Source organism: Penicillium oxalicum, chromosome VIII (genome assembly GCF_001723175.1).
Source record: "Penicillium oxalicum strain HP7-1 chromosome VIII, whole genome shotgun sequence".
Lineage (NCBI taxonomy): Eukaryota > Fungi > Ascomycota > Eurotiomycetes > Eurotiales > Aspergillaceae > Penicillium > Penicillium oxalicum.
In genome coordinates this window covers 1,757,137-1,772,101 of record NC_064657.1, presented here as the reverse complement: position 1 = coordinate 1,772,101, position 14,965 = coordinate 1,757,137, and the positions used below count along the sequence as shown (strand labels likewise).

Below are 14,965 nucleotides of genomic sequence, written 5' to 3'. Positions count from 1 at the left end.
GACTTCTCACGAATGACGAGCGCTTGAAAATTCAAACGCGATGTTCTCAAAGCTGGACAATGTAGGCCCACCTCTCCTTTCAGGCTTCAATTTTTTGCATCCTGTAGTCTGTGCATTTCATACTCAATGAACTTGTTGAAGAGGTCCTCCAGAAGGGTGTCTCGGTCGGTGGGAGGCTGGTATTGAGTGATGAAGTTCTGAGTGGTTGGAACTGCCCGAATCGCATTTTTGAACATGGCGAGGCAGAGTTCCACTGGAATAGGATCGCTCATTGGGAGGCACGAATTGACCTCCTCAAGAGCGCTGCCCCACTTGGAGATGAAGGTCTGAGGGTTTCCATTAGCATGGTATTTGAGAGCATTGAATGCATACCATCTGGGAGCTAGGGCGCGATGGTTGCTGGTGTCGTAAGTGGTCCGTAGCTTGGCAAAAATATCATGGGCATCATCTAAATTGACGATGAGTCTACGGGCAGCAGGCGTCAGGGTGCAATAGATGAGATACTTGGCGATCTTGTGCCGCTTTCTGAACCAGTCGAATTCTGCATTGGGCTGGCGAATCTGGGCCGTGAGCCAGGTTTGAATTTCCTCCTCGGTAGGCTCTTTTCCTAGTTCGAGATGAAGAGCAGCACGAACAGTGCCGATATCAGGGGTCTCTTGGCGCTGAGTGAGAGCTGCACGGGACTGGCCCACAATGATAGGCCACATATCTTCATCATAGGAATCGAGGGCAACCTTGAGACCAACACGCCACTCTTCAAAGTTGGCCCTGCCTGTGAGGATAGGGACTGAGGAGATCACCTCGAGTGCCCCCATGACAAGTGGTGTAGTCATGTCGAGGAAAGTTGAGTCAGGATGAGGTGCCGAGCCTTGAAATTGCGGACGGTTTGCGGTATTTGAAAGGTTCAGAGTCAAGGAGAGGCGCTGAGCCTTGAAGAGACGCGTTGGGTGTCAGGAGAGATGTACGCTGGGCGTGAGGTAGCTGAGTTTATTCCGATGAGACGTGTGGGATATGACGACTTTCGGGAGAGGGTCTCATAATCGCACAAAAGAAAGGGCTCATGGCTTGTGCAAGATGATCTACACAGTGGAGAAGGATTGCGAGAGAGTGATGTTGGTGGGATTGATGGGGAGTGAGGCCTAAGCTATCTCGTTTGTAGGGGATCACATGATGCTATCTAGCAAGCAAAGGGCACATACGCGCGCACAGAACACGATCAACAGGGCTTCAAGGGTGCTCAAAAGGTGTCAAGATGCACCATGGGCCGCGGGAAGTCGGGATCGACTAAAGAGTGGAAAACTCACCGATATCGACGAATGTAGGGAATCAAGAGACAGGATCGATCTTGTTGGTGATCTGCGAGGAAAGAGGGAGTGGAACAAGCAAAAAAACTGCATTGGAACGCACGGAGAAAGACCCTGTCCATGTCGACTCTCACAGGATTGCTGCTTGGCCTGCAGTGGACCACGAGGCAAACATCTGAAGGACGGCAGAGGCCGACCTTCAACCAGGCTGTCACCAAGACCCGTCCATCAAGTCTCGCAGTCACTCTCATGCCAAGCTTTGAGAGTCCTGTGAGTCTTACCCACTCCTTTTTGAGACAAGACCCATGATGGAACAGGGGGCAGGAACGCCGCAGGACCGAAGGTGAGATCCCTCGGCATATTGGTGGGGTCAATCTACACATCAACGACACGGGCGATTCGGCGGAGTTTCTACATCGAAGGATCGAAGATGAACAGGAGTGATCGGAGGGTTGATCGGGCCGAGGGACGGATGGTCGAAGGTGAATCAACTTCTAAGACATGAGATGCTTGATTCAAGGTTGCCTGTTAGAGACAAGTGTGACACGTGAATAATGGGGCTCGTGACGTACCTAGTGGGGAGTTCCCGTAAGCGGTGGCAGAAAATCAACCAACAGAGTTGGGTGACCAGGACGACACCTAATCAACGGAAGACGTCCATTCCCACCTCCATGGAGAAGGAGGATTCTGATGGACTCGCATCGGGCCTGTGTGGACTCTGTGTTGGCCGCACGAGATGTACTTTTTTTTTTTCGCCAACTCATGGAGGACAGGGGTTCTGTGCCAGGTCTGGTACGTCCCGTCGAACGGGAAGATGATTTCCCACGGACGGATGAGACTGCACTTGCTCGGCATGCTGAACTGCCCGGGGGCGGTGGCTGTGCGAGGGAGTGGGTAAAGTCTACTTGGATTCCATCTGCACTGTTCCGTGGGCGAGCAAGGAGCCTTGGGGGCATTTTCGAGCGACGTGCACCGATCTTTCATCGCAAGAACGGGCGGTCCATCCAGGGCCCCCTGTTCGACGGGAGACTCGTTGCGGAGGAAATCGATGAGAAAGCTGCTCCTCCACCGCAAGGGACTTGACGCATGCCCCTCTTTGTCCAGTCGGTCCTGGGCACATGCAAAACGAAGCCTCCAGGGGCAGGATGAATGATTCACGATCAGGCCCGACTGCAGCGCCTCGCTTAGATCGACTGACTCAGGCCCAGACCGGGCCCAGTCGCACGGTTCGTCCACTTCGCGTAGAGTCGGATCCATCCTTGGCGCGTGGTGCAACCGAAGCCCCGATTCGGTGTCGAAAACAAAGTCTTCCAGAGCATCGGCCGTGAACTTGATCTGGCTTGGATCCTTCTGACAGCACCTCCACTTTCTCGATCTTGTGGGCCTTGATTGGTGATCGAGAGCTGATCGGGCCTCGGGTACAAGGTTTTCGATGTGGAGTGGGTGCAGCCGACATGTCAAATGAACAACGTGCCCAGACTCGATGCCAACTGCAGCTCCTTCGGCTACACGGTGACATGACGCCGCTGACGATGCAGAAAATCCGACCGGTCGCCAAGTATAAAAGTCAGGGGGGCTCCAAAGGGAGACTTATCAACAAGAAACGGACCGGCCATTTGGACGCTTGTCTTTCTCGCGCACAAGATCGAACCGCTTTGCCCCGGGACGAGCGTCTCTAACCCCCTGCGCGATGGTTGCAAGAACTGTGCTCGGTATGACCACCGAAGAATCTCATGGTCGTGTGACAGCCCACCAACTTGACGCGGGTGTACTGATTTTCACTCCGGACAGCGCGCGCCTTTGGCTACGTCGACCCCAATTTCCCGAATCCGGGGGGTAAAAATGACACCTCCGTGATCATCTATGGCTACACCCCATCCATCGCGCTGGCGGCCTTTGCGGCAGCGTGGTTTTTCCTGCACCTGGTCCTCCACACCGTCCAAACGTGCAGATTTCGAAGCTGGTGGTGGATCACCTTTTCGGTCGGCATGATCTTTGAAATTGTCGGCTACATCGCCAGAGGCTTGTCCGCAAAGAAGGACCCCTACAATCTCAATTACTTTGTTTTGAACTACTTCTTCATCGTCACTGCGCCTGTCTTCATCGCCGCCGGTATCTACACCATCTTGTCCGCGCTCATCTCGAGGCTCGGATCCCAATATTCGTTCCTCCGACCGACCATCATCCTGGCCTTCTTTATCACCTCGGACGCGATCTCGACGATCGTGCAGATTGCAGGCGCAACCCTGATCGGTGTGCGCGAATCCAACCGGGAAGATCCCACCACCGCGAACAACATTCTCCTGGCCGGCCTGGCGTATCAGGTCTTCGCAATGAGCGTGTTCGTCATCCTGATGGCGACATTCCAGTTCCGGGCCCGTCGGGCCATCAAGGAGCACCGCTTGACGGTCTTCTGTCTCTCCTTTACCGTTGCTACGCTGATGGTTTACATGCGTACCATCTTCCGCCTCATCGAGACGGCGGAAGGTCTTGGGAGCAAGCTTTCCACACACGAGGTCTACTTTGCCTGTCTTGAGTTTGCCCCCATCGCCCTGGTCGCGCTCCTCCTGTGCATTTGGCACCCCGGTCGTTGCTTGGGACCCAAGGTCCGCGCTCACAACGAGAAACTGGCGAGACGCCACGGGTCGGACCCCGTCTCTATGGCTTCTTAGTGCCACACTTCTCTTTTCAGTCAATCAATGATAATGCTTAATGATGAACAAGATCTAGTAGACAACCATACGTAGTGGGGTAAGGGGCTTGCTTGTGGGAATCTGGCGGATGGTCTGCAGTCTTCCAGTATTGTTTGAGGATGGAAAGGCAAAATGTCCGGCACGCGCAAGTCAAAAGTACCGATGTACCTGTGATGCCCATCTATCCTGCCCGGAGAGGGACAAGAGTTAGTTCTTCCAGTTGGGCTCCCATAACCTGAAAGTTGAAGCTGATCCCAGGAATTGCTTGAGAATGGCCGATTCCAGTCATACTTGCTCCCTTGAGTCTCCCGCCATGATTCTGGCTCATCCCGTCGAGGTTCAGATGTCTACATACAATTTGTACGGAGCCTGTGGTTCTTTGGAGCCCGCAATCTTTATCTCCAGCAACAAACTCTCTATCATCCCGAGGTTGTATGGCCGTGGAGATAAGTCTCTCAAAGATGCGGTAGATTTTTCCTCCCCGGAAGCATCAACTTTGATGAACGCGATTTGCGTGACTTGTAAAGGAATGTATTTGTAAGCACTGGAACCCCATATCAGGATCTCACACAAGCCAATGTCCCTTTTGTGTCTTTCATCTCACTGTATTTCAACATCATCTTGTCGAGAACGGTCCGATGATCTCTCAAGAGGCGGTACAGTGTGGAACACTCAAGATCTCCAAATCGCAGGCTTCTCTCGTGAACCTCCCTCTCCCTCTCTTCATCAAGGATCCGAGTTTGTCCAAGCATCAGAGAATACAGAAGAGACCCATGGGTACCTTGTCGACACGACCAGTGCGTGTGAAATGCGATGCTTTGTCGAGAGTCTCTGCGATGCAATATTCTTTGTACAAGTGTTCACTAGACTCGCAAACCACAAAGCCACACTGATGCAACTTTGTCAGCCCTCGGGAGCTGCCAGCCCTGGGCCTTACCAGGGTGATCGATCCGCCCCGCTGTATGACATTCATAGGCAGATTGCTGTCCGTTGACATTTTCATGTGCAAAATCATTGACATGGGTGTTTTCAGAGCTCATAGAACTGTACAACATCACAACATCCAAGGACTGTCAGTAGACCATTACCGCTACTATCGTCCAAGGTGATAGACGAGGTTTCATCTTGAATTAAATGAGTTCCATGACAGCGAGCCAGCGACATCCTTGACCGACAAGAGAGCGGGGTGTGAAACGTGAACTACATATGTAGCGGTAGTGATCGTTTTCATCCAAACGCAGACCTACCCACGATGGTTGTGGCAGGGCTGGATTTAGACCCAGTAGGGACAAGGGCCCTAGTTGACTCGACTAAGTAACGGTGGCGAAGTGGAGGTACTGCAACGGAAAGCGATGGACTAAGGGGCTGGTCATTTGGTATAAGGACTTGAGTATCTCGGACTAGTCCGACTAGTTCGACTAGTCCTGGATTGGTACAAAGACTCATTGGTGCAGTCAGTCATTCAAATTCATATGCAAAGTGACATCTTGGTTCGCCCAAAACTCCGTTTTTCCTGTGCTTCAAGCCCACATTCTTGTTCATGGGTAGACCAGGGGCGGAAAGTGCCAGCTTGTCCGTCTTCATGGGGCCAATTGGCGCGGGTCATTTTCATCCCGAAATCTCTTGCGCGGACTTTGCAGACGAAAGCATCCTCGATTGTTCGTTGGGACAAGGAGCGACTAGGTCGGGATGAAGTTTTTCGAGTCTGTTTGCTGTTGACTGAAAGATTGGGGAAAGGCTGCGATTCCCCCAATGATTCCCACCACCATGAAAAGAAGGGAGACGATGGACCAGATCACACCCCAGCACTGCGATGAGCCGCCGTATCTCCGGGCAAAGACGCTCGCATCCGACGAGTTCACTTTTCGAAGAATCAGATCGTCACACTAGTAGCAGCGGAAGACCGACAGTCAGCCACGAGTTCTCCCAACATGTGATCTCCATGAAACTTACAATATCCCAGACACTGTAGAGGGCGGACATGACGCCGATGAACAACTATATCGATGTGATCAGCAGAGTTCAGCTTACCAGGGCATGAAGCAGAGATCACAGATCACCCCCGCCACTTGCTCGCCGACGCCGCACTTTGCCGGGACTCTTAAAGGACTTACCACCACCCATCTCAAGGCCTCGCCGTGCGCGATGAACCAGCACGCTACAAGTAGCCCGACCGCCAGTAGAACCGTCACAATGGTCAACCAATCTCGGCGCCCCCACCACAAAGTCAACAAAAAGCACACCCCGAGGATGATGCTGGCCACTTTACTGGCCACAATGTCGAATCCGGCAAAGATGAGAAGGGCCCCGATGATAGAGGAGCCCAAGTAGCCGGCAGGTAAGGTGACGGCACTAATGCCGCCTTGCATGTGAGTGACACCTCCCTCGTGCGGATCGAGGGAGATGGACTTGACCTTGCCGCCCGTACAGCACGCAGTGATGGCATGGCCGAATTCGTGGAAGGCGATCACGAGCATCTGCGTCTTGGATTAGTTCCTTTTCCCCGCCACTTTTCGAGGGTCACTCCAGAGGTGGAGGGGTTGTTTTCACATGCCTTGAAGGGCCACAGTGACCATCGCACGTACGGGATGTTCCAGAGCAGTGCGATCACCACCACATAAACGGCAATCACGCCGAGAGTGACCGCCTGGGTGTGGTTAACGGTTAGACTGCGTTTGAGAAGATGCGGAGTCATATTGGCCGTATGGCCCTCGATGGCCGTGTAGAGAGCCGGCATGCTGATGGGAAGATTGAAGGTAGAAAGCCGAGTGTAGTTGCGTGTGCAAGGCTATTCGTAGGAGAGACGAGGGGCCCGATTTTGTCACTATCGGGGTTCTGCCTGGTCTGCCGGTCGCAAGATCATACAATCAAGGTATGGCTGTGCACGTTGAAGAGTGAACGCTTTCAATCAGGATCAACGGTTGCAGAGACAGAAGGTTGTACAGAAGTGATGGTCACCATCCAGACGGCACCAGTAGATCATGTGCCCGGTCGACACCTGATCGCCCAGAAGGCTTGATGGACAGGACGCGCATTCCTTCTTCGATGGCCGTTTGTTTGTTGACAGTCGCCCTCGACGGTGGCTGACGTCGGGAGTGGCTGGGCGTGGCTATTTTTAGCGTCGTTGCCGTAGGGCGGATCAGGTGGAGCCGGCCTCAGGCTCTCACACTGGTGATTACGCAACCTTGGGCAACTTGTAAGAAGTCTACTCTTACCTCTTTCCAGGTAACAGTCAGTACCACCGCAGCAGGTCACTGTGTTACATTGCATGAAATCCGATGTGAATCAGCTCTGGCAGTGAACGTCACAGTACGGCATGGGATCTGAGAATGACCAGGGAGAAGGAGAGGTTGACGCTCCCTAATTAAGGTTGCGAGCTTAATCATGGCAGGCAGCGGGGCTTCAGAGATTCCCGTCAGCCGCTGGGTGGGCCGCAGAAGAGGAATGTTTGGGACCAGGGAGATTTGACTGCGCCGAAAAGAGCAAATCGAGCCAAGCACACAAGTGTGAAAAGATAAAAGTTGTAATTGCCATTCAAGTGACGCGTGAGCCAAAAGAGCCGGCACTCGCCTTCGGCGGGAGGCATCCTGTCGTCACTACGAAAGAGAACGTCAAGCAGCATCGAATCCAGCCGTTCGTGGAGTTGGCGACCCATTGTGCATTTTGCAACATGTACCAATTGTGGAAACCTTCTCAAGCCCTCTGTCCCGGCTGGCATGCGCAAGGGTGGAACAACGGCGCCATGACCCGCAATCATAGAGATATCTGTAGGTACCTGCCTTACGTAGTATGGGGAGGAGGAAAAAGAAAAGTAGTCAGTCGCCACTACCGGGAACGTGAAAAACCCAACCCTCTCTCATTCGTGCAACCCGGTTTGTGGCCAAGAAGGACCTTTCTTCAATGGGTACTTGTGCAATCAACTTCCCTCCGAGCTCGACGTATCATCAAGTGGTGCCCTTTAGAGGCTCCTTTTCAGCGCCTTCAATCTGTTTCAGAAAAGCCGCCGCAGCTTCCGGGTCACCGGCAAAGAGATGGTCAGCGACCATGCGTCGCGGTGTTTCACCCAGCCACTGGAATAAGGAGAAATCCTGAAACTTGTCTGCGCGGAACAATTCCAGAACCTCCAGCGGCTCGTCATCACTCAAGTTCTCGATGAAATGGCCCATGTTGCGAGGGACGATGCCCACGTCGCCGGCTACATAATTGAACGTTCGGGCGGTCCCTTCGGCAGCAAAGATGGTGACTCTGGCTCGGCCCTTTTTGAAGTAACTCCACTCGTCCGCGTTGGGATGCCAGTGCATTTCACGGATCGCCCCGGGCTCGATCTCCAAGTGCGCTGCAGCCACGGTCTTGGAGATGGGAAAGTTGGTCGAGTCGGTGATCCGCACACGACCCCCAGAAGTACGCACTGGCTCCTGTGCGTCCATGTGATGAGTGAAGCGAATCTTGGACTTTCGGAAGCCCCGAGGCTTTTCCTCCTCGATACTGTCGGGCATCGAACCTTTGAAGATATACTTCTCGCCACTAGGAATTGATTTGAACGTGTTTGGCTTCACTCGAAAGTTCTCCGCGAGTACCGCTTTGGGTGTATGCGCTAGTGGGCTCTGGTCAGCGTGAGAGGTTCTTGTCCAGTAATGAAGCCGTGCATTGCATGCTTATCGCCTACCCATCCAGTCTGTCAGCAAAAATGTTGACTCCTCTGAGAAATGACCGTCGTCAAAAATCAACAAAAACTCGGTGCCGTTGGGACTGAGGCCCTGTAATGAGTGCGGGTGTCCGGCTGGAAAATACCAAAGATCCCCGGCTTCGAGATCGTCCATGAAGCTGCCACCGTCAGGATCCAAGGCCGTGACCTAATGTCAACGCATATGAGTGGAATGCACATCTTCGGGTAGTGTGGGCGCGTAAGACGGGCATTGCGAGACAAGAGGATGCCCCAGTATTGAACTTACTCGAACTCGACCGGCAAGGATGTACGCCCACTCGGCTTCAGTATGCCAGTGCAGCTCTCGAATCACTCCTTCGTCCAGGCGCATATTGACGCCCGCCAGTTCCCGACTCGTGGGCAATTCGCGAATGGTAGTTTGACGCGTCCAGCCTCCCTCCTATGTTTGATTTCAACACCATGCGCAAAGCCACTTCAGTCTGGTTTGACGGAATTTGATCCAAACAAAGTCACCAGAACCAGCAACTTACCTCAATCCGCATATGCGAATCGGCAAAGCTCCACCGCATGTTCGACATGCTGCCATGATCAGTGCTCGGCGGTCGTACCATGTCAGGATTCTGACGCTCTCGATCCTTGTTTCGGGGACCTTGAACAGTTGCTCCATGGCCATTCCGGAACGGCAATGGCTGGCGATGCTCGCCAACCGAGTCAACCTTGTGGTCATACGGATCCCGATGCTCGGGGGTGTAGGGGGAATTGCCGAATGCATCTTGATGATTGCTGGGTGGAATCCGCATCAACTGCTGCACTGCTTGATCGGGTGCGGGAATCGCAGCGGCCCCTAACAGTAGGCCGAAGCTGATCACGCTTTTCACTGGCCGTGAGAGAAGTTGCATCGCGGCAGAGAGAAAACGAAGGCGATGTGCTTTGACGCGATTCGAACCTGCCAATCGTTCTCCCGACGAGGTGCTGGGGCACGCAAATAATACTGGCTTCTACGTTTGAGCAAGCCCTTTCGAATACGTCTACAATTATGTCTGAGAATATCGCTCCGCTCGTCTTTAAAAGGGTCCAGCTCTTCCCCACATTACCCCCAGTGAAATAGCCGTGAGCCCCAAGCGCACTGTGGCATGTAAGGTTCATCAGTGTTGAATCATCCGGCAGATCCGCTCATGCTGACGTGGGCTGGGCGCGATGTAGTAGTTTGGAACTTGGAACCACCGTGAACTGGCGAAGGGATTAGTCATCCCTCACTCGGGCGACTCCAGCTCGAAGAAAACCGGAATCCTTACCCAAAGATTGTCACTCTGTGATCGATTCTTCAAAATAATAATAATAATAATAATAATAATAATAATAATAATAATAGCTCAGGTCTGATAGACCTATACGTCTACAAGGCAAGGAAGCAATCTGGAGGCGAGACAACTAGGATTGGGAAGTCTATCTCAGGAAGGAAGAAGAGAGAGAGAGAAAACCCATGAGCGGGAGAAAAAACCCTCAGGGCACATGACTGCTGCTGGGCCTAGCAAACATCTGGAGAGGGCAAACTCTCTCAATATTAGTGAGGACGATGAGGATGAAACAAGGAGCGTAGTCGAAGTAGTAGGTGAGAGTAGGCCTTGCAATTACTCGCGAGTTCGAGCCAGAAGTGCGAGCCGGCTCGCGAGTCGAGTCCAAAAAGCCGGCTCGCCGCGAGTAATTGCAAGGTCTAGGTGAGAGAGCAAAGCGCGGACTCTGTATAGATGAGGTGATTTCTGATGAGGAAGGAACGGATGTTGATGGAGATAGTGAACGTGATGATAGGGTTTATGTTGGAATAGAGGCGAAGAGTACTTAGCCTCGAATTTCAGGAAGACCTCGAAAGCGCGCAAGGATTCCGAATGACTTTGTTGAACACTAGGATTAGGGAATATAATATGTTTTATTATTTTTGTGTATTATAAAAAACCTAAGCTTTTGTAGAAATGATCTTTACTACAGAATTTGATGATTTATGAAGGCTATATTAAGACTCGCGAGTTCGAGCCAGAAGCGCGAGCCGGCTCGCGCGTCGAGTCTAAAAAACCGGCTCGCCGCGAGTAATTGCAAGGCCTAGCAATGCCCATGATCGAATCAGCAGAAACTGAATGGGGGGTTGATTGGTTCGAGGGCGCGAGTATATTTTGGTAGTTAAATCAACTCGTTGACGGGGACGATATGATGGATAGTGTCGATAAGTGGTGCGATATACCTTGCCCAAAGAGCCTTTTCCATGGAGAGCAAAACAGTTCAAAGAATCATACACTAATTCGTGAGGCTAAATGGGACAACAAGGCCAGTGGATTTGCAAAATTCATAACCTGCATCATCCTGTTGGTCAGGCTTTTTGAAGGGATTAGTCTCGTCGAAGAAGCATTGTGTCCAGCCACGACGTCATTCCCGAGGTCCAGCCGCCCGCGGGTGGGCAGTCCTGCTTCCAGTTTTCCACTGGCCGCAGAGTGAGTGTGGCCTGAGAAACTGCCTGCTGTTCACGGAGCCAAGCTTTACTCCTCCTGTGCAACGTACATGCCGATACATCGCTATTCATTCATTTCGTTGCGACTCCGTGCCAATCTAATGTGATCGCATCTGCCAAACAACCGTCACGCGCCCGTCTGTGCTCCCATCAACAAGAAAGCAGCCTGCCTGAACCTGGAAGCATCCCCATTTGCTCGTCTGAGGCCAATTCCTCCAAATCAAACTCTCGATCTACTCAATCACTTGTTCCAAGTCAAGTGCTGTGGAAGATCACAAAATAATTCTGGTCGAAGAAGAATGCCGTCTGAAACAGAGGCTCTCTTGGGCAACGGGCATTTGTGCCCGCCCCCGTCGCGATCACAGTCGCGGCCGCGAGGCTTCGTGCACCATTTGCGAGATGAAATCGACCCCGGGCGCGGTGACTTGCTTCTTCTCTTCTGCTATATAATCACGGGCTTGCTGGATAGCTCCGCCGTCTTCATCTGGGGGTCCTTCGTGAGCATGCAGACCGGAAACACGGTCTACTTCGGCCTCGGGCTCGTCGGCAGCGATGACGGACGATGGATCAAATCTGGTATCTCGATCGCCGGGTTCTGTCTCGGCTCGCTATTCTTCGGCGTCTTCCATCGGCATTTTTCTGCTCGGAAACGCTGGGTGCTGTGTGCATCCTTCTTGATCCAGCTGGCCTGTGTGGTCGTGGCGGCCCTCATTGTCACCATCTTCCGACCGTCAGGAGAGGATCAAGTGCACTGGTTGGTCTCGGTGCCCCTTGCTCTGGTCGCGTTCCAGAGCAGCGGCCAAACGGTGGCGAGTCGCGTACTCGAGCAAAAGGCTTTGACGAGTGTGGTGCTCACCAGTATTTACTGTGATCTGTTCTCGCATCCTGATTTTCTCTCTTTCAAGGTCTTTCGGACCCCCGAGGAGCTGCGGCGACTCGGCGCTGTGCTCTGCCTGTTGCTCGGTGTGGTCCTGGGAGGGCTCTGGGCACACAGCTCCATTGGAATGATGGGCGCACTCTGGACCGCCGCGTTGTTCAAGGTGGCCATAGTCTTGGCGTGGCTACTGTGGCAGCGAGAAGATCCTTGAGCGAGAGGGACCGACAGCCGTGGAGATTCTTGGCGGGTCAAGTCCCCATGCTGTCTCGTCCTGATCCTTTCTCACAGAGTCACCACCGGTCGTTCATATTCGGAATTTATCCAAATCTGAACTCTTACGCCATGAGCTTGAATCTGGATATATGGATCCGTCGACGCGCGAAGCGATAGGTTGGATCTCTTTGTGACCCGTAGGCGGGTGGCATTTGCAATTCGTCTTGTATAAAATTGAATTAAGTCATGTTGATATTTTCCGCGAGGGTCACCCTCGGTTGCTAGGTGGGAGCAGTCATCATGAGGGTAAGTTTCCCTGTGATTGGAAACAAATATGCATATCGACTGTGTCTCTTATGTATAGTGTCTGAAGGAAACTCTGTGTCATAGAAATGAACATATTCAAATATGAGGTGGAAACGCCTTCAACAAAGGGCTAAATCTAAATTTGAGAACCTCAGAGGGTGACAGGCGTGGAAGCAGAACGTCTCAAACTGACCCGACGGCTTCTATGACAGAAGTGCACAGGAAGAGAGTTGCCTTGCAAAGACTGGCCAGTTTCACCGGCTGTCCAATGCCGCGTACACTCACACGTCCGTCTTCTCTGGCTGGTCTTCGGGCAACGCGTCGTCCTGAGGAGCAAACGTGGACTCACGCATAAACGGACTTCGTCGACGGATCTCCGGACCCTTCAGAACCAAGACCATCGGAACCACAGAGAGAGCGACGCCGACAAAGCCGAGCAACGAGCCCGCCCATCCATATCCCAGCCTGTCGAATAGCTGGTAGGAAGCAAGCGGCAAGAAGGCACCGAAAGCGTTGCGGCCAAGAGAGGCAGCAGAGAGCGCGGATGCGGCATATTTCTCGTATGCATCGGTCAGGTAATTCACCACTGCCATGTAGATAGAGTAGATTCCTACGCCTGTACAACCAATCCCCAGAGCCGGTACAATCCACGGGACGGAGCCATCTCCAACACTTCCCCAGCCATACCAGAAAAGACCCGCAGCAAAAAGCAGACTTCCCGGTATCGAAGTGTATAGACGCGCTTCAGGAACAGGATGGCCAGGGCGCTCGCGGTTATTGCGGGCGGATCGCAGGTAGATCCAGTCCTGGAAGGGATTCACGACGGTCCCAATGACAGCACCAACGGAGATGGCGAGCTGCACAAGTCCGGTAGTAAAAGTGTTCCATCCATAGTTGTGGCTGAAGGTCTGTCCAACGCTGGAGAAGAAGAGGAACAGAATCCCCCAGGCGAAGCTCACCCACAGCGTGAAGAAAGTGACCACCGGCTCGGTCAGCAGCATCCGAGTCGGGCGCTCGAATGAGATTTGAATCAGTTTTAGTGTGCTGGTGGTCCGTAGCTCGCTTTCGGCGTAGATGGGCCGTCCTGTTTGCTGTCGCAGCTTTTTCGCTCGCTTTCTCAGGATGACGTCGCCTCGGGTTTCGCGGAGAATCAGCCAGAAGATTGGAATCAAGGCCGCATTATAGATGATTTGAATGTAAAAGATCCTAGGAGGGTGTTAGCCGTGAGTGGACTTCGAGGGGTTGGAAATGCTCAAAATCATGGCTCGACCTTACCATCTCCACGGATCCGACTTGTGAATGGTTTGAATCGCGCCTCCAATGAATGGCCCAAGAGCGATTCCCACCACGCTCGTGAATCCAAATAGAGACATCGGCAAGCTCCGCGCGCGATCTCCGTACCACACATCACTGATGCTGCCGCCAACGATATTGATGGAGACTGATGAGGCACCGCCACCGAAAAACCGAGTAACGACCAGAGTCGCGAAATTCTGAGCAAATGCAGACGGGAACAGGGAAATAACCAGGATGAAGTAGGATATAAAGTAGCCGGGCATGCGGCCCGAGGACTCGGTCATGGGTACAAAGATCAAGGGCCAAAATGCTGCGCCCATGTTCCACGATGTGGTTGCCCAAGCCAGATTAGGGAATGGTTGATTTTGGACATGGAACCGTTGCTCCATCCACACATTACCGGCACCATAGGATCCCGCCGGCAATCCTGTCAAAATAGATCTGAAATCGGAAAGAAGGAGATCAGTCTTGACGGAAAGACAGCGGTGAGCTAGCCGTGGTCATTCTCGAGGCACTTACATGAAGCAGATGGTGAGTGTGAGTACCCATTTGTACGACTTGCTCCAGTTAAATCTATCCTGGTCAGCGATGTCTGTCGACACTTCCCCGATGAAATGCTGTCAACATGAGCCGATGGACACATACGGATTCTCTGGGTCATCGGGACCATTCCAGGTGTGAATCTCAATCTCTTTGCTATCACGAAGCGGGTGACGGCCGACATGACCAATATGACTATCTCGGCGAAAGAATGACCGAACTCTTTAAGAAGACAACATTAGTACCACAATTCAGGTGGAAGCAAAGCCAGGGAGCAGCCCGGTGCCGAGCTTTCCAGGGGATCTGGCTTTTCGAATGACATTACCTTGAAAAGAAACCGTCATCAAATTCATTATGGTGGACGGTGCTCGACGTCCTGGCAGTTGATGAACGGTGGATAGGGTCATTATTCAAGCCCCCAGGTATCTGAGCCAGGGACTCGTGGGCTGCCGAATTCTCTGCCATTTTGAGGTATGGGCGTTGACGATTATTAGTTGCGCAAGAGCACTTAAAAGAGCCAAATTTTCGCCTTCGTATGCCACGAGACGGTAGTGCAAGCATGATTTATCA

General features: G+C 52.7%; 6 protein-coding genes across 6 annotated transcripts; 2 read left to right on the top strand and 4 right to left on the bottom strand.

The window, feature by feature from the left end:
• Positions 1–86: 86 nt before the first annotated feature.
• On the bottom strand, positions 87–833 carry POX_h09908 (uncharacterized protein; the record flags this gene model as incomplete). The annotated part of the gene is made up of 1 exon (XM_050118652.1): positions 87–833. The coding sequence occupies one exon, from the start codon at positions 831–833 to the stop codon at positions 87–89; it is 747 nt and encodes a 248-aa protein (XP_049965439.1).
• Positions 834–2,994: 2,161 nt separating this feature from the next.
• Positions 2,995–3,976, top strand: POX_h09907 (uncharacterized protein; the record flags this gene model as incomplete). Its single annotated transcript, XM_050118651.1, has 2 exons — positions 2,995–3,016; positions 3,096–3,976. 2 exons carry the CDS (start codon positions 2,995–2,997, stop codon positions 3,974–3,976), a joined length of 903 nt encoding a protein of 300 aa, XP_049965438.1.
• Positions 3,977–5,676: 1,700 nt separating this feature from the next.
• POX_h09906 (uncharacterized protein) lies at positions 5,677–6,734 on the bottom strand (the record flags this gene model as incomplete). Its single annotated transcript, XM_050118650.1, has 4 exons — positions 5,677–5,883; positions 5,951–5,995; positions 6,112–6,474; positions 6,522–6,734. The coding sequence occupies 4 exons, from the start codon at positions 6,732–6,734 to the stop codon at positions 5,677–5,679; spliced, it is 828 nt and encodes a 275-aa protein (XP_049965437.1).
• A 1,207-nt stretch (positions 6,735–7,941) lies between these two features.
• POX_h09905 (Oxalate decarboxylase OxdC) lies at positions 7,942–9,562 on the bottom strand (the record flags this gene model as incomplete). Its single annotated transcript, XM_050118649.1, has 4 exons — positions 7,942–8,591; positions 8,664–8,850; positions 8,950–9,102; positions 9,194–9,562. The coding sequence occupies 4 exons, from the start codon at positions 9,560–9,562 to the stop codon at positions 7,942–7,944; spliced, it is 1,359 nt and encodes a 452-aa protein (XP_049965436.1).
• Positions 9,563–11,462: 1,900 nt separating this feature from the next.
• POX_h09904 (uncharacterized protein) lies at positions 11,463–12,251 on the top strand (the record flags this gene model as incomplete). The annotated part of the gene is made up of 1 exon (XM_050118648.1): positions 11,463–12,251. One exon carries the CDS (start codon positions 11,463–11,465, stop codon positions 12,249–12,251), a length of 789 nt encoding a protein of 262 aa, XP_049965435.1.
• A 589-nt stretch (positions 12,252–12,840) lies between these two features.
• On the bottom strand, positions 12,841–14,860 carry POX_h09903 (uncharacterized protein; the record flags this gene model as incomplete). The annotated part of the gene is made up of 5 exons (XM_050118647.1): positions 12,841–13,765; positions 13,835–14,296; positions 14,375–14,428; positions 14,501–14,617; positions 14,721–14,860. The coding sequence occupies 5 exons, from the start codon at positions 14,858–14,860 to the stop codon at positions 12,841–12,843; spliced, it is 1,698 nt and encodes a 565-aa protein (XP_049965434.1).
• Between the last annotated feature and the right edge of the window lie 105 nt (positions 14,861–14,965).